At 37.4% G+C, this 18,919-nt stretch overlaps 1 protein-coding gene across 1 annotated transcript in view; it reads right to left on the reverse strand.

The window, feature by feature from the left end:
• The window catches only part of IGF2R (insulin like growth factor 2 receptor), a 96,901-nt gene that overhangs the window by 1,807 nt on the left and 76,175 nt on the right, over positions 1 to 18,919 (reverse strand). Inside the window, exons 36-47 of the mRNA XM_058168333.1 lie at positions 17,748 to 17,897; positions 16,076 to 16,237; positions 14,352 to 14,559; positions 13,526 to 13,672; positions 11,886 to 12,120; positions 11,109 to 11,245; positions 10,027 to 10,144; positions 8,733 to 8,879; positions 6,817 to 7,001; positions 4,105 to 4,291; positions 3,181 to 3,333; positions 2,283 to 2,352 (exon numbers count right to left, since the gene is read on the reverse strand). Coding sequence (XP_058024316.1) covers positions 2,283 to 2,352; positions 3,181 to 3,333; positions 4,105 to 4,291; positions 6,817 to 7,001; positions 8,733 to 8,879; positions 10,027 to 10,144; positions 11,109 to 11,245; positions 11,886 to 12,120; positions 13,526 to 13,672; positions 14,352 to 14,559; positions 16,076 to 16,237; positions 17,748 to 17,897 — 1,899 coding nt within the window. The remainder of the gene's footprint in view (positions 1 to 2,282; positions 2,353 to 3,180; positions 3,334 to 4,104; positions 4,292 to 6,816; positions 7,002 to 8,732; positions 8,880 to 10,026; positions 10,145 to 11,108; positions 11,246 to 11,885; positions 12,121 to 13,525; positions 13,673 to 14,351; positions 14,560 to 16,075; positions 16,238 to 17,747; positions 17,898 to 18,919) is intronic.

Consider the following 18,919-nt stretch of genomic DNA (forward strand, 5'->3'; position numbering starts at 1 on the left):
TTTAGTTTACTGAAAAGCAAGGTACGTCTGATTTTAGAGAACTACATTTAGCAAAATAAGTGTTTTGCAGGTTCAATTCTTTTACTAGAGAAAATCAGGAACAAACAATGGGAAAACCTTTGCCTGAGATCTTGAAATGCACTGCTCAAGTTATATGGATCACTGGACAAAGGACACAGTGCTTTATGGATCACTTCAGTGGTGCTCAAAAACCTGTGATCCCCTTTGAATGTTTAATAGTTTTGCAAAAATATGACCTAAAATGTGATGTATTTTTCACACAAGCCCTGAAACTAGATAAAGAAAGCTCAATTAAACAAATGAGTTTTACTATACTTGTTCATGTATGTATTGAGGAAAACTATCCAAAACGACATATTTCTGTGTGACAAAAGTATGCGAAGCTCTAGGAATATAAGTTCATTTAAAGGGGAACTTAGTGTGATCATAATCAGATGTGAATGTGGGAAGTCCTTCCTTAAAGAACGGAATTCTGGGTATCCACTATCGAAGTCTAATCTTTACAATACAGATACATGGAAATATGTAATAGCTAGAACAAAGGAGACTTCTGAAATCCTCTGAAAAACAGCTGATTCTCAACAGACTAGAAGAGGCTACAAGGCTATTTCCAAGGCAGATTGTAAGGCAACTCTATACTTACCCTTCCCAGGAGTGTTTGATCCACTAAGGTCACACCAAGAGCAAGATGTATAATATACTGGAACCTTTCAAAGAACCCCAGGGTAAGTTTTTAGAAACTGAGGGTCTCTTTTGCACTGAAAAATGGCAGCGTTCATGAAACCATCATCAAGAGAACAATGAAGAATAATGGTGTGCATTGCAGGATTGCAAGGAGAAAATCATTTCTCTCCGAAAAGAATATTGCTGCCCATTGTTTGCAGAAGACCTGAATATGACAGAAAGCTATTGGAAGAACGTTCTGTGGATGGATGAGACCAAAAGAGGTGTTTTGGTTTGTTTTTTGCCTTGAATGGAAAACATTCTGTTGGTGAAAGGCAAACACTGCATTCCAGCAGAAGAACCTTGTCTCCTCTATGAAACACAGTGATGGCAATATCATGGTTTGGGCCTGCTTTGCTGTTATTTGACTAGGATGGCTTGCCATTATTGTTGGAACTATGAATTCTGAATTATTGTATGACCAGTTCTAGAGGAAAACGTAAGGATATGTGTTCCAGAATTTAAACTTAAGAGAAAGTGGATCATGCAGCACGACAACAGCTGAAAACAACAAGTTATAAAACCAAAGAATGATTAAATCAAAAGAAAGTTAATGTATTGAAATGGCCAAGTCAAAGTCCGTACCTTAATTTAATAGAAATGTGGAAAAACCTGAGAGAACAATTCATGCGAAGAAGCCCCCAACACCTCTGAGTTGAAGCTATTCTTTATGGAGGAATGGACTAAAATTCCTCCAAGCTGATGTGCAGGACTGATCAACAGTTATCAAAAACTGTTTAATTGCACTTATTGCTACCCAAGGAAAGCATACCAGCTACTGAAAGCAAAGGTTCACTTACTTTTGCCAAAATAGCTTTGAATCATGTCTTTCAATAAAGAAAGAAATATATATATATATTTGGCTTATTTATTTAATTGGGTTTTCTTTATCAGGTTTTAGGACCTGTATGGAAAACAGATCATGTTTTACATCAAATTTATGCAGAAATATTGAAAATTCAAAAGAATTCCCAAAGTTTTACGTACCACATTATTTGATTAAATATAAGCAGCCTTGTTCCTACAGAAAAGAATTTAGTTGTTTTCTACAAACAGGATGAGAAAGCTGTCACTTTCGCTTGCTAAATATATCTTCTAAGAACCTAGCATGGACACTGATAGGATGGCTTATATTTTATAGTTCAGAAATACCCTCAGGGCCACCAGTTCCACAATGTGATCTAGAGGAATATGCTGTAAACCTCTATGCTTTCCCTTTCAAAAGTTTGGCTAATTCTCCATTTGGCACTTATTCCTTTTAAATGAAACAGCCATGCTTTCAATATTTTTATACAGTTCTTTCAAATACTGAACAATAGCCAAAAATCTCAACTGAAAGCTATCAATAAATAATGCTTAGTAAATGTAGGGCAGATTTTTTTTTTTAGTGTGTAAAATTCATCCAGTTATTTATACTTCATGCTTATATATAATTAAGTAGCACTGGTTTTAAATGGGATAAAGCTCTGCACAGTATAGTTACGATTACAATACAGAGCTGTAAGTAGAATATTTGATATACTTATATAATAAAATACCTTAGTATATTTATAAGAAACATTTGATGATCTCCGACAGCAGTTGACTATCTTCTGCTTCATAGATTCTCTACGAAATAAAAAATTAATGTTATACGCTTCATATTCTGAGGTAATGTAAGTTTGGGTGTCTTCTCAAAAAAAAAAGCCATTATCAAATTGCAAATGAAAGTGGGAAAGGGAGATACCGTGTTTGAAAAAAGAAAAAAGAAAAAAAGCCCACACGTCAAGGAATAGCACTGCAGGCTTTGAAGAGGACCCTGATGGCAGACTAGAGGCAGGAGGCAGTTTGGTTACAGTGGATGACGAAAGTGGGAGTAACATGCTACTAGTAGCAAAGTTTTGACACCAATAGCAATTTCTAAAGATGCCTAAAGAGCTAAAGACATTAGCTCTTTCAAAAACACTTGTGCTTGATTTTTAAAAAATGAGGCGTGGTCTGATATCAGATATCAGTACAATTTGTTGTGTGCTACTATTAGAGCTGTGATGGCACGGAGGTTAGAATGCAGTATTGCAGGCTAATTCTGCTCACTGCCAGCAGTTCGGCAGTTTGAATCTCACCGGCTCAAGGTTGACTTAGCCTTCCATCCTTCTGAGGTCTGTAAAATGAGGACCCATATTATTGGGGGCAATATACTCATTCTGTAAACCGCTTAGAGAGGGATGTAAATCACTAAGAAGTGGTATATAAGTCTAAGTGCTACTGCCATTTCTACTATCCTTTAAGAATAGTAATATGTTTAATGAAGAAACCGATCTAGCACAGTTTTATGGGTGTTAGACATGTTGTTTTCAATGATACTCCAAGCTTTCTGGCTTTAAAACTTTTCCAAATTGTTATATGGGGGAGTTATTGCAAAAGCAAAAAAATATTGAGCATTCTCTTTTGTCCTACCTTCTTTCTTTTTTGTAAAGTAACAGGATCACAAGACATGCTGTGAGAATCACAAGAAGTAAACTCAATAGTGCTCCAACTGCTTGGCTTCTTCCTGAAAGGCCTTTAGAAAAATCTTCCACGTACTTTCCATCATTTGTTGTTTCAGAGCTACTGCAAATGATTAAAGAAGTGGGAATTTGAATTCAAAAGATATCATCTGTTCTGAAAAGCAGCCCTCCACATGTTACTTGTTCTCTCTATTCTGCCCACTAGAATGGGTCTCTTTAACCGTTGGAAAGGTTTGGTGCAGAGAAGAGGAGACAAATTAGCCTCATTCTGAGTACATATTTCTATTGTATTTCCCTTGACTCAGTTCATAAATGACCCTTGCAAACGTTTAATTAAATTCAATAATATATAAAAAAAACTTTGCTAAATTCTGAAACAAGAGATGAAGGTTGTATATCTTTCAATTATATTGTTTTTATTTGTTTCCTAGTACGATTTGATAGCTTATTAGTAACCTTGACTATCACTAAGTTTTGTATCTTTTTATTCTTGATGAATGTATTTTATTCTCCTTATGTACACTGAGAGCATATATACTTAAGACATATTCCTTGTGTGTCCAATCACACTTGGCCAATAAAGAATTCTATTCTATTCGGAAATGATTGACAACCATGTTCCAATACATTTCTGGAAATGGAATAAGCTAGAATTATAAGCAATTTTTAAAAATTTATTATTTTAATTTTCCCATTTCAGAGCAGATTTATCAACTTCCGACCAAACAAGCAAAATTTCCCAGCACTGGTTTTTTTACTCAATTTTAGAGACTGCCAGACTCCAGAATGACTTTGGGTAGCTTACAATTAAAAAACAGAAAAACAAACATGGAAGTAAGAATTAACAAGAATTATTCTCATGAAATTTACTTACACCAACTGGCAAACCGCCGAGGTGTACCAGGTGAATAAGTACTGGCAGTCCATTGATTCATGAAGAAATTTTGGGATGCCTTCTTCAGCATCTTTATCACAGTGGAAGACAATAGTTGAGGAGGCAGATTTTTTGGAATCTCTGCCACATTTGGAGTCAGAGAAGAACACAAGTTCCAAAACATCATCTGCAAAGGAAGAAAAAAAGATTAAAAAATTCACAATCAATTGCTGGTTGTGGATATTTTGTGGATATCTCAAAAGAGACATTCCCTAGTTTTTGGGCTGTTAAGGTGACAGGGAAGAAATGTACTTTCAGTCTTGCAGGTTTCCACAAGACACAACTGCTGGTCTACTTCTGCATTGTGTGCCTACTTATTCTGTTGTAAACCTGTCCTCTCCAATCACTTTCTTTGCCAGAGAATAAAGAGGAAGTAAAAAATGGGGCCAAGCAAAGAAGCAATTGCCTATTTAAAAAATCACTCCCCCCACTTCCCCCCCTCCCCACAGAGCAGAGATTGCTTAAACAAGCAACTGGGGTAGGGGGAGAGGAAGAAACCCAATCAATTTCTGTGGGCAATCTCTCCTGTGCCTGACTATTATTTTTCAACAACTCCTCCCTTGTATTTCTTTCTATGTACATTCCCCATTGTGTGCCTTACTCCCTTCTTCTCCAAGTTCTCTGCTCTGCAAGCAGGAGGGGAGAAAGATTAAGCACAGAAGTCATAATAACTGTAAAGACAATCACATGACTGAGGGACATTGTGAAGTAGTAAATGTAGGCATTGGTCCTAAAGTTAATTTTTTTCAGCGCCATCCTAACTGAATGGTCACTTAGCAGTTGCTAAGTGAGGACTACTTGTTCTTATTTATACAGAAAAGTTGCTAAATTCTCGTTTAGTAAATAATGTTCTTACTTTAGTTTCCTTCTCGCCTCTCACGGAGGTGAGCTGGCAAGTTTGCACATTAAGTTTCCATTCGTGTAATGACTGGAGGTGAGTACACAAAGATTGATTTTTTTTTGTTTTCCCACATTTGCTCTCTAGCTACCCAGTTTAAAAAAATGAGAAAACAGGATCAATGTGTGTAAAAAAATCAATTTTTTTCAACCATTCTCCTCTCAGAAAGCAAGAGAAGATGCAGTGAAAAAAATTATACTGTATATCCAACAACTAATCCGTCACCCTGCTCTTCTGTTATTAAGTTATTGCCTTTTCAGTTCTTTAACTTGGAAAGGCAATAGAGGGATGATAGAGGGTTGAAATGTAACTCACTCTCTTTCCCCACTCCCTTTTATATATATATGGGGGGGGGGAGCCTAAACATATATATATAGGGACAAGCAGAAATAAGGAGCCATTTTATCTTCACTCCCTGGGATAGGAAAAGGTCGGAATCAAAATCCCAAAGGTGCTTTTTCTTTGAAGACATTTCGCTTCTCATCCAAGAAGCTTTTTCAGTTCTCTTGAGAAGCAAAATATCTTCAAAGAAAAACCAGAAAGTCCAGTTGCCTCTTGAAAAGCACCTTGTCAAAGACAACCATGACCTGGATGACTGAGAATTTCCATAGACAGTCAGAATCAAAGAATCCATATGTCCAAAAAATAGGACTGTTCACAAATTCTCAATGCCTCTCAATTTGCCTAAACAGCCAAGAAAGGGTATATGCTAACACCAGGAGGAACAACTGACAGGTTACTAATAGCATTATTCAGTTCTGCTCACAGGAATGGAAACCAAGATGAAGAATTTGGAGACATTAGGAAATCAACAGGGAGAGTGAATGAAGGAAATACACTGATACTGAGGCATCAGTATAATTGTAACAAATAATTAGATGATGGGAATGTGCAAAATGTTTTATTTATATCTTTTATCAAATTTATATGGCTTGCCCTATCACACAAAAGTTACTGGGTAGATTTATGCCCAAATAATTCTAGGCACAAAACAGCTACTGCCAGCTAGTTCTTTCTTCAATTATACAGAATGAAATGTGATTGTTTCCTTCGAGATACACATTGAAATATATCCTTCTGAATAGAATTGTTGGAAGGGAAAGGGGAGAATGAAAAAAAATATCTCCCCAAATCAGACTTTAGGAGAGCCATAGAAATGTGGCTTTTTAAGAAAGCCCTAAAGCAGGGGTGTCAAACCTGCTTGCACTGTGAGCCGCATCGTGACGTATTGCGATGTTTTTTGCCTTTGTGGAGCCGGGGTGGGTGTGGCCTGCGCGGGCCATATCTGGCCCACAGGTTGCCAGTTTGACAGGCGTGCCCTAAAGAATCATTGCACCTGCCTTGGATTGTGTTTGGATGACTGGGTATAGCCTTTTTGAAAAAAACCTGAAGAGTGGCAAAAAGGATAAGAAAGAAATACACTGGGAAGATTGAGCATGGGCATGTGGGTGAGATATCTGATTATGGGACATAGTTACATTCTGGGGCTGATACCTCAGCAGATGTGGGGCTGGGTGGTGGAGAGACATAACATAGCAGACTTGCCCTACTTGCTTAGTAAAATCACTTTGGAATTGCTCTGGATTTCAACAGAAGATTTAGAAGAAACTAGGGATAAGCAAAACATTCTAGATTTTATTTTTAGTGAACGGTGGAATAGTTCCAACAGAACTTTCAATGCAATTTGTTTAGTTTGGTTTTCTATTTTGCACATAACCCATAACTGTCATCATTCCTAGCAAGTCACCCTTTACCTTGAATATAATAGTGAGCATTTTTTGATGATCCAACTCTACGAATACGCGTATCTGATATTTTAACTTGACAGATATTAGCTCCCACGCACTGTGGATTCTTTGAATCAGTGATAGCAGAAAGCTGAATCTCATAAATGTATCTGTCCCCATTTGTTCTGAAATCTCCTGATGCATTGTATAATCTGAAACAAAAAAATAAAAATAAAATTACATAATGCTCACACATATACAGAGCAATGATACAGAAATAACCAGAGGTAAGTTCAAAAAACTTTGGAAGCACCTCTTTTCACCTAGCTAATTACTGCTATTCTAAAGGATCTATTTTAATTTACCTAAAATCTCAAGTTTAGTTCCATCTAGCAAGGACTTTCCCATTTCCAAGTAATCTACAAATCCTCAATTTTCTTTTTACCTAAATGCTATATAGGTAGTCCTCAACTTACAACCCTTCATTTAGTGACCATTCAAAGTTACAAAGGCATTGAAAAAAGTGATGCATGACTGTTTTTCACACATTACAACCATGGCAACATCCCTAAGGTCCAGTTATCAAATCCTTGGCAACTCTTACATTTATGAGAGTTGCCGAATCCCTGGGTCACGTGATCACCTTTGGTGATCTTCTGATGAGCAAAATCAATGGGGAAGGCAGATTAACCTAACACAGTATTAGCTTTACAATGTCAGTGGTTCATTTAACAACTGTGGCAAGAAAGCTTGTAAAATGGGGCAAAAGTCACCTAACAACTGTCTTGTATAGCAATGGAAATTTTGAGGTCACTTGTAGTCATAAGTTGAGGACTACCTGTACCCATCTTCACTATTATTTATGAAAACCATAGGTATAATGCACAAGAATACAGTTGGGTTGGAGAAAATGTTTTGTTCAAATGTCCTTCATTCTAGAACTAGTTTTTACTTTTAATGATAGGCATAGGGATAAATTTAAATGATAGGGGTAAATTTAAAGTTATATATTTATCATAGCTTTATAATATATCTACAAGAAGTACTTTCCTAAAGATTGGAAAATCTACCATATAGCTCTTGCATCAATCTATCACATATACACAAATTTGCTACTGTGCCTGCTGGAGCAGAATGTACTTCTGTTCTATGGATTTACTTACTAGTCTATGGATTTGTGTTGCACTAAGAGAAATCTTTTTTTAAAAAAAAATCCAACAGATTAAGATGAATCTGTCTCTGTGAGAAAATGGAGTTGTTTTTCAATAGGCACACATAACTATATAACAGTAGAATTATATATTTAATAATAAGACATACAGATGAAAAATTAGCTAATTCCTTAAGAAATCTATTAACCAATACACCATATACCAGTGGTGGGTTTCAATTTTTTTTACTACCGGTTCTGTGGGTGTGGCTTGATGGGTGTGGCATGGCTTGGTGGGCGTGGCTTGGTGGGCAAAGCAGGGGAAGGATCCTGTAAAATCTCCATTCCCACCCCACTCCAGGGGAAGGTTACTGCAAAATCTCCATTTCCTCCCAATCAGCTGGGACTTGAGAGGCAGAGAATAGATGGAGGCGGGGCCAGTCAGAATTTTTACTACCGGTTCTCCAAACTACTCAAAATTTCCGCTACCGGTTCTCCAGAACTAGTCAGAACCTGCTGAAACCCACCTCTGCATATACCAAACTTTAGTTCTTAAACGACCCTTCTTATAAAGCTGTCAATACATCCACTCAGATTTAAAAGTTATTGCATTGCTTAAAAAAAAATCCAGACTGATAGTTGTGACCTGAAACTTCACATTTCTAGAAGTGATAAACATTTTGCTCAGCTTCAGTTCACTTACCAGTTTTTCACTACACCAATTGGCAACTAGAAAGCAGATTTATTGAGTCTTCTCCTGGTCTCTTATAAGTATTTAAAAAAATTAACTTACTTGTAATAAATATTACCCAAACTGAAATTCTTTCCTGTCTCTGGATTTATAACTATGCCATTCTCTATCTTTACTTCTTGAGGTTTCACAGCACAAGCAGCTCGAGTTTCCCAGGTAATAAAATAGGCACAATTTTCTTCATCAATCCTAAAAGGAAGCATTTGGGAAATTAACAGCAGAGGCAGAAATGGCATGACCATAAAGACTAAGAGGTGGAGAAATAAAATTTGCTATTTATCTTTACTATTGTGTGGATGTGATGGTTGGATTTACACGTTTCACTGAACTTAAATCAAGTACACATTTTCCCAAGTTCCATTATGGTCATTCTACTTCATAATTTAATGTTCTTTGTGAACCTAGCCAATTAGGTTTATTCAATAAAGTTTAAACAAAAAAAAAGCTTTTTCTGCTGTGTAAATCAGAAAGCAATTATGTAAAGAGTTTAAGTTTTAAAGAATTACTTCACCACTTCTCTATAGCCATAAGAGGCAAAGGTTTATAAATCACCCATTTAGAGCAGATGGTTTTATTTAGTAATCCAATGTAAACCTTTAGAGAATTTGACCTTAAAATAGGCATGCTGTCAAGAAACAGGGGGAAAACCTTCTCTTTTTTCTTCCACACTGCCTCATAACTATCTGAGCAGAATGGTTTCATGGGGGAGTAAGAGTTATAGAGTTGGAAGGGACCTTGGAGGTCATCTAGTCCAACCCCCTGCTCACACAGGAGACCTGTACTAGGGATTCGAACCGCCGAACTACCGACCTCTGCAGCTGGTTTTCAATAGATATAGACATTTATGCTCAAAAAATGGAAGAATCAGAACCAAAACTAGACTGAAACATAGATTTTATTTTCATTGGTACTGTTAGCATGACAATTATTTTATTTCTACTATTTAATTTGGTGATTAGTATAGATCACTCTTCCACACCACATATTGGTCTTTCTCAACATTCACTCTTTCACTCATTTTATTGACTTCATTTATTGGCCATATTGTGGCCAATTAGGAGTTACTGAAATGTATAGAACACACTGGATCAGGGCTGTCAAACTCACGGCGTGTGGACCAGATGCGTTATGCGCTGGGCACGACCAAGCCCGGTTTAGCGAAGGGGGAAAAAGTTGTGATACGTCACATGACGCCGCCATGACGACGTGGGTTTGACACCCCTGCACTAGATGAAAGAAAGCTTCCCTAAAGCCTAAATGATGCCATGTGCATAATATATACCTTGATAAAAGCTTTTATACCATAAAAAAACCAATCATCCATGTACCTCCTTACCTGTTGAATCTTGGCAACCCAACAGTTTTTCCACATTTCAACTCTATCACCGTTGTTGCCTTTTTGTTCCCCTGCGGACATTCATGACCATTGGAGTAGCTGACAAGAACTTTGTCACCTGAAATAAAGCACCAGGTTTTATTAAAAGCAAATGAGATTCTGAATCTAAAGCAATGCTGTGAAGGTCCCCGACCCAAAATGAATTTAACTAGGTGGTATTTGTGAGGGTTTTTAAAAAAAATTAAAATTCTTTATGACTTGGAATTAATAATATTTCCTTCATCAAAAATGATTGGTTATATCTTCAAAGGCTAATATTTTATAGCTGGGACATATGAATATATTTAGTATGTCTCCATATTTTTATTTCATAGATTGAATTTCATAGATAGACTTTTGCAAAATTAAAAGTATTTTGTTCCAAGTTTTAATTTTAGTTTTAAAGAATAGCTGACCCATATAAGCACCGAGCACCAGGAGGTTTCTTTCTATTTCCATATCTACAGACACTTTCTAGAAGAACATTTAAGAGGAATTGCATGGATCTCATCATCTACAAACATCTACAGCAGGGGTCTCCAACCTTGGCAACTTGAAGACTTGTGGACTTCAAAGCTGGCTGAGTTGAAGTCCACAAGTCTTCAAGTTGTCAAGGTTGGAGACTCCTGATCTACAGAGTATCTGCTTAAGTTCCTTTCTCTGCAAAGGATATGGACACAGGCTAAAAAACAGACTTTCTCTATGATTCTTTCCACTTGGTGAAACTGAAGTGCACTCATTCTGGCATCCTGGATGACACTAAAAACCTTATCATTTTTTATTGAACATTTAGCTCCTAGCAAATGAACATTGGCACACTTTAACTTGCAAAGCTAACAATTCTGCTTTTAGTTTTGTCTTAAATATTTGTTAATAATGCAGGACCAGCTTAATCGTTTTATCACAATTTTACTGTATACCACCCAGATTTGTTTGCATAGGGTACAAAATGGTGCAAGGCAAATAATAAATAAATGTTAACAAATTAAGGCTATTTTCACTTTCCCCTGCATAAAATAGCAGGGGATACCAAAGAGACATACCTGTAACATTAAGTTTTTGCGTATGAACTAATCCCAGAACTTGGACAGCACCATTCTGATTTCGTCGGCAAACACTTGCCCTGTCAGGACAGCCTGAGGGTCCTTCATGGACTCTCTGACAAAGATTCATGTAGTAACTAAATCCAAGAAGGAAAAGATGGTCATTTCAGCAGACCTCCCCTCAGTTTAATAATTATTTAAAGCATCAATACCCTACCTTTCACTCAGTTTTTTTTAAAAAGACAATCAATATAGGACCTCAATAAGGACCATCTTATATTTTTTTAAAAATTTCCAAGTACGTGAAATAGAATGTTGTCTATCTATGGCAACCAATTTATATAAGGTAACTTGACTGAAAGAATTTTCCAAAAGTTCTTCTATCAACTTCAAAGATCTTTTTAGATTTTTTTTTTACCATCTGGCAATTTCTTACGTGATAGTCAATCTAAACACAGTATCCCAATGATTCTAGGTTACTCAACAGAACAAAACTGAGTGGTCAAATAATTCTAGTAAAGATATACCTCCTTGTAATTAGTAAGCACCTTGCATTTCCCTTTGATGTACATTTTCCTTCAATCAGTCCATTGACTGAAAAAAAAAAAACCAGGACTATAAAACTTGATTTAAGCACTGCCTGATCTTAGTCACTTTCCTGAAACTTAGGCAACCTTGCCTGAATTGCAAGGTACACTTGGAAGAATGATTAGCTACGCTAGCAATGAATAACAAACTGGTCAGCTGAGTTCCATTACAGTTCCAAAGCACACTCACGAGCTGCCCTTGTCTGCGAAGACCCATGAGCCTGTGAGTGAGGAAAGTATTCTCAAATCGTAAGTTTTGTGCTTCTGAATAAACTTGCATTCCATTTTCCTTGGAGGACATAGAAGCTGTGTCCTCCATTCAAATGTGACAGAGCAGCCGAGGGTCTCACTCAACAGCTGAGGACTTCCGTTATTAGCATTTTCATCACACTTGAAAATAATAGTAGATTCACGCTGTCCAGCTTCTGCAAGATATTAACAAAAGCTTATAAACAAGACTGTAAATCTATGGATTAAATTCTGTAGGAAAGTTATTAACAATAAATAAATTTATCTTTCTTTGCCTTGTTCATACGGTCCAGGCTGGATACAATGGTTCAGTAGTGTTATATTTGGGGAAAACTATATAAGTCTAGGCATATTAGCTATCTGAGTTAGTGATCAGAGCTGGAATTATTATACTCTAATTCAAAGGAATAAGGTCATCTATCACAATATCAAAAGGGACATAGTGAATTTGGGAAGGAGGGAGGGTTTCAGAAAGCAACGCAATCTTATATATTTCCTACAAAATTCTCAATTTAAAATGTATTTAAAATAAGCTGAGTCTTATTGATTTGGAGGGTATTAATATTCAAGCATACTTGGAATCCTCAATCTTAACATTCAGTCACATTTTCTTCTTCTTCAAGAAAACATGATAGGGGGTTAATTAACCTGCATGAGGTTTCTATTTTTCCTGGCCTCAGACAGGAAACCCAATTATAGTACAGGTAGTCATTTGACTTATGACCAGTCACCTAACAACTGTTCGAAGTTACAAAAGAAAGGTACTTATGAGTCTGATGATTCAAAGGTTCTGGCAGCCAAAAAAACTGAATTGATTATGTGATGGCCCATTTAAAAACCAGCATAATTCTGGGCTGAATTGCAGTCGTAAGTCAAGGACTATCTGTAATTCATCAATAGGCAGGGTTAATGGTCAGTTCTCGCTGAACGACACTCCCAGATGTGGATAAACATATGCTATTCAAATAGAAACATTGTGGTATTTATTGTCTGTATTTAGAGCACAAGACTAATTTTAGTGCCGTTACATAACAACACCTAAAATGCGGCAATACAAATTACAGATGGTCCTCAACTTATAACCACTTGTTTAGTGACCACTTCAAGTTACAATGGCATTGAAAAAAGTGACTTAAGACCATTTTTCACACTCACAATCATTGCAGCATTCCCATGGCTACATCAACATTTGGACACTTGGCAACCAGCTCATATTTATGATGGTTGCAGTATCCTGGGGTTGTGTGACCACCTTTCGCGACCTTCTGACAAAGCCAATGGGGAAGTCAAGATTCACTTTACAATCGTGTTAATAATTTAACAACTGCAGTGCTTTACTTAACAACCGTGGCAAGAAAGATCATAAGATAGGGCAAAACTCACTCAACAACTGTCTCGTTTAGCAATAGAAATTTTGAGCTCAATTGTGGTCGTAAGTCGAGAACTACCTGTATCCTGATCGGATTTTCTTTTCAGCAGCTGTTGCTTTATCTCAAGCCACCAGATATTCCATCACTATACAGTACAGCTGTGCATCTTAATGCTTCATCCTGTGTAGCAGAACTTGATCTCCTTACTTACCATTTACACAGAATCCCCATTTTTGGTCTCTCCCTAAGTTATCAGTTGTGGCACACCATGGACGCCCTCGTCCCTCTGCTATGCACCTGTCGTAACTTTTACCATTATACTGTAAAGGGAAGACACAAAGCTCACCCTTTTCAGTCACTGGAAGTAAAAAACAGACAAAATATTTAATGGGCAATACCTATGAAATATAAACAGTAAAATATAAATATTTCTTAATCAAAAAACTTATCACAGAAGTGGTTTGTCAGTGGCACCCAGAATTAAGAAAGACCACATTTAAGTAACAATTTATGTTAACTACTTCTAGCAGCCATCATTTTTCTACATAAAGTTTATTTTAGAACAAACTGAGATGATCTCAAAGATCATCACTCTCGGCCACTTCCAACTGGAATGCTTCTGCCTGCCAGCTCTCCTTTCAAAATGACATTGTACAAAGAGGGACAAGACACAAGCCCAAAAACAGCATCTTACAATGTTCAAGATGCATGTATTTATATATACATGAAGACACTCTATTATCCATCAACTTGTCCTTTTCACCTCTTATAATTAGATAGTCCAGAATGGTACATAAATTAATTTATATGATCATTGGACAAAGTTCCATCTCAAAATCATTCAGTAAAATTCTATGGGTGAATTCAGCCTGAGTAGCCTTAAATGTTACCTTCCTTAAATTCTCAATGGGATTATTCTTAGGATAAATAAGTTTAGGAAATAAGGTTAGTTTATCTTAAACTTAAAAGCTGATAAATTAAGATACTAAGCAAGCAATGGTGTAATTTTCGAAGTAAATTCCTTGCAAATCTCATACCTGGAGGACATTTATCACCACCCTTATACTGCAAGAAAACAGCTTCATCTTGATGCCTGTAGTCCAATTTTATTTCTTTTTTGTTGCCAAATGAGATGGCATTATTGCCAGAGATAAGACAAACTGCAGCGTCTTTGCATTTTCCTTGAGGTGTATCTGCTGCTTCTGAACATACCCCAAGATGGTAGCTCCTGCGTCCAGAAGGAACCTGTTTTGACAGCCAAAACTATATCATTAAAGAACTGCAAATGGAATCAGAGAAAATACTAAATATTTTTAAAGGTTCAATATGGCCAGGCCAAGGGCCTCCTGGATTATGTAAGACAACGTGTGAAGGGTCTCAGAATGAATCTTCCAGAGCCATGATGGCGAACCTCTGGCACGCATGCCACCTGTAGCCATATCAGCGGACACACGAGCTCAGCTCCGGTGCACATGCACACACCAGCCAGCTGATTTTCAGGCCTTCTGGGCCCACCAGAAGTAGGGAAACAAGCTGTTTCTTGCCTCCAGAGGGCCTGGGTGGTGGTGGGGAAGGCCTGTTTTTCTCTCTTACATGGCTCCAGAGCCTCTCTAGGAGTCTGGGGGGTGGAAAACTGCCTTTCCCATCCCTCCCCAGGCCCTCCGGAGGCCAGAAATGGCCGGTTTACTAACTTCCAGTTGGATAGGAAGTGACTTTTTTTTTGCTGTCCCCAGTCTCCAGAGCCTGGCTAGGAGTCTCTGGAAGCTGGGGACAGCAAAAAACATCATTTCCTGTGCAACCGGAAGTTGGTAAACGGGCCGTTTCTGGCCTCCGGAGGGCCTCCAGGGAAATAGGGAAGGCCTTTTTCCACCCTCCCAGACTCATAGAGAGGCTTTGGAGACAGGTAAGAGAGAAAAACGGGCATACTGGGCCATCACGTGTCGGAGGGGGGAAGAATTGCGTGCGCATGTACAGGGGTGGGGCGCATAGAATTATGGGTGTGGCCATGCACATGCATGACCCCCCCCCACCCCCCCATATTCTTGCACGCGATGGCAAAAAGATCAGCCATCACTGTTCCAGAGGATGTTCAGTTTAAACAGCAGGTTCGGAGGGGTGCTTTGCTCACTTTCCAAAATACTCCTGTGAATATGATGCTCATAAAATTTCCAACAGTTGTTACCAGAATTTCATCTCACACTCATAGGGAGAAACAGTTCTAGGAATGCCTTTGATGGTATTTATTCATCTACTGATGATCAATGCATCTATGTTATTTGCATGATTTTTAGGCCCATGTCTCACAGATAAATAAATCTTTGTATGATGAGCACATTTTATTATAATATGTACATCCTATTTTCCTAGAGAAACTCAAATTTGTGTCCACAGGCTTTCTTGACATATTTTGGCCTGAACAATAATGAGTAACCCAAACCCTGCTGTTGGATTCCATTCCCAACACCTTAACTACTACTCTCAACTGCTTATGTTTTGGAGAAAAAAATATGAGAAATGCAGCTCAGTCCCTTGGGAGACATTTTCACTGACAATATAATTTGATATACATAAAATTTGTCACTGTGCTGGAACCTGATTCCCCTCTTACTTTATCCCAAAATATGTTATTTGTGATGGTGCTAAAAGCATATTTTTTATCGCTGAGTTCTGATCACATGGGCTCTGCAACAGACCAACTCCACTTTTTTCATGTCAGAACAGTATCAACAGTTCCCTTTACTAGCCACAGCAATACAATCACCTTATAGGGCTTTCCTGCAAGGCTTGACAGATTGAAAGCATAGTGCAACTGTTCATCCATGACAGAGCAGCCCAAAACATTCTCTTCATCAGGGCATACCACTGGGGTGCTCCATTCAAATATATATTCACAGCCGGATTTTTCTATCATTCTGGGCTTCCCCTATTACCAACACAACAAACAAGGGAATAAAATGGTTAAGCTTGAGAATCAGATGTCTCAATAAGAAAGCTAAATGACTGAAAATTAAACACACACTGAAGTTAAATAAACCCATCTGCTTTTATTTATATTATTTTGGTTTTGCTTGCTGTGGCTGAGGTTGATGACACTGGAAATAATCAAGCTTCAAAAATTTCTACAACAACAAAAGAATAAGATCATGTCCCAACTTTTGTTGCTTCATGCTGACTTTCTGGAGAGAACTGCAGATCACATGCTTATATACAAATCTAAGACAATTTAAAAAATTAATTTGCCTGTACCAGAGAAGGATTTGATATCAGGTTATGTACACAACTTGAATATTCCCTTTGAGCCTTCAAAATTCATTCTTTCTCCACTTCTCATTTAGTTAAAAAATGGCATAAACAAGTGCTTGATAACTGACAAAAGCAGAAAATTAAATACATTTCCCCCTCATCATCAGGACTCTGTTGGCAAAATATCTATTTTACTAATCAGAAAGTTGAATTTTTGTGATGGGTGAAATTATTTAATTTGTAATTAAGGAACCTTGCATACCTATTAGCACATTTAATATCCCTCTAATGCCATGCCTCGCTAAGCATTCTACAAGGACATAGCCACATAATGCATCTCCAAATCAAAGATGAGGTCAGCCAACTTTGAAATGTATTGATTTAATGTGAAAATAGTGTTTTCATTCTTCTCCCAACACAAGCTATGCCATCCATTCGATCCGAATCGTTTGGTGGTAGATAATGATGCAGGAGGGAAGGGATGTGTCCAGCACCCATTGTTTGGTTTTGTCTGGTGTAGTCACCTATGGGTGGGTAGTGGTTGTTCTCAGAGTCTTCTTGTAGCATGGTCAAATTTGAAAGGGAAGGATATGTACTAACCCCTCCAAGTAGATATTTGTTGATTGAATAGAGGCTTTCAATGAAGGAAGAGAGACTCTCTCCTCCATCAGTACCCATCTTAATCCTCCCATTTCTATGTGCCTAACCTATCCCATGGATCTAACACCATAGGTGATGCACAAAAAGTTATGGGCTTCCTGGTAAAGCAGGACAAGAAACACATACCCACACACTCCAACATTTATTCCACAGATCAGTTTCAATAAACCTAGTTTTCTAATCATCTCCAAAACTCCATTTTCTAGAGTCCCAACCTCACTCCACCTGGAAAGCAATTGAAGAATGTCTTTCCTGCCACTAGAAAACCCACCAATTACTGCACATTAACTTTCCTGGCAGCAGACAACCTCATTCACCAGCCTCAGTAGTGAAGCAGAGTAGGAATTGGCTATGCAAACAGAGCATAGCTCTTTTGTCTAATGCTTTCTGCCAACTCACAAACTGGACAAGGTTAAACCAGCTGTTTGGTTGTTGCCCTATGCCTGGAAGGGATTTTTTCCCCCCAACATTTTCTTTATTCGTAAATACTTCTAAGTTTTTGTCAACAAGCAAAATAAAACTATGATTACCAGATTTGTTCCTTTGTTGCAGTGAAACACAATAAGGGAAGAATAGTTGAGATTTTTATCTTCTGGACAAGGAGTGGTACTGTTAAAGGCAATATTAACTTCATTTGTTGCACTGTTGAGCTGAGGAGGTGCTGTGATTCGACCAATATCCTAATTAAATATAATATAAATAAGATTGACCACAAAATGAAACTGAAGCATCAGCATCCACTGGAAAATAAATTACTTCTATCTATATACAAGTTGTAATAACATGTGTTACAGTGAGGGACAGAATGAAGGAATGAGTTAGAAGGAATCCATCCATTTTTATGATGAATGTATTTCTCATATGATGAGAAATATGATTTCAATTACATTTTGTTCTGATGTACTAAAAATCTTAATATTAGTACTGCTAAAAACATAGGCAAGATCAATATGCTCCACTAACTAAAATTGCTATTCATTTAGCGCAAAATGGCCCAAGAATCAGAAGCTATATATTTTAACTAGTCTGACTGGTTTGAGTTGTTCTACTTTCAAAATAGTATTAGTTTTAAATAAGTCAGCTGCTTAAAGCAGTCAAAATGTTTCTTCCTGTTTGTATAGAACAGGGGTCTCCAACCTTGGAAAGACTTGTAGACTTCAACTCCCAGAATCCCTCAATCAGCAAAGCTGGCTGAGGAATTCTGGGAGTTGAAGTCCACGAGTCTTAAAGTTACTAAGGTTGGAGACCCCTGGTATAGAAGACTGAAAGAAGTTGGACTACTTTAATGAATAATAAGCATAATCTTTACTTGCCCCAAGGTTGTAGACCTTTTTCAATTTTTAAAGAGATTTGCCATGATATGTGGACACATATTGTTCAAAATTCAAAAACCCTTTGAAAATAATTGAAATGTTTCCTGAAATTTGGGCCATGACTTTTTAGCAGTGGTTGTGTCCCGAAATGAAACGGGAACAGATAACATTTTTCTCTCCTCCTTTCAATATTTTATACTATATATCAAAGGCTGAAATTGCTTTTCCAAATAATTGTTTGGAGAATGTGAAGTCACCAAAGAACTGGGCTCTTAAATAATACATTACTCTACTAAACCAGCTTATTAGGTACGGTACATTAGATATTCATTCTACTATCCTGTTGTGAAAAAGAAGACAATTTGATACATGCTGATAATATTACTTAC

The sequence above is a fragment of the Ahaetulla prasina genome, chromosome 1 (genome assembly GCF_028640845.1).
Source record: "Ahaetulla prasina isolate Xishuangbanna chromosome 1, ASM2864084v1, whole genome shotgun sequence".
Classification (NCBI taxonomy): Eukaryota; Metazoa; Chordata; class Lepidosauria; order Squamata; family Colubridae; genus Ahaetulla; species Ahaetulla prasina.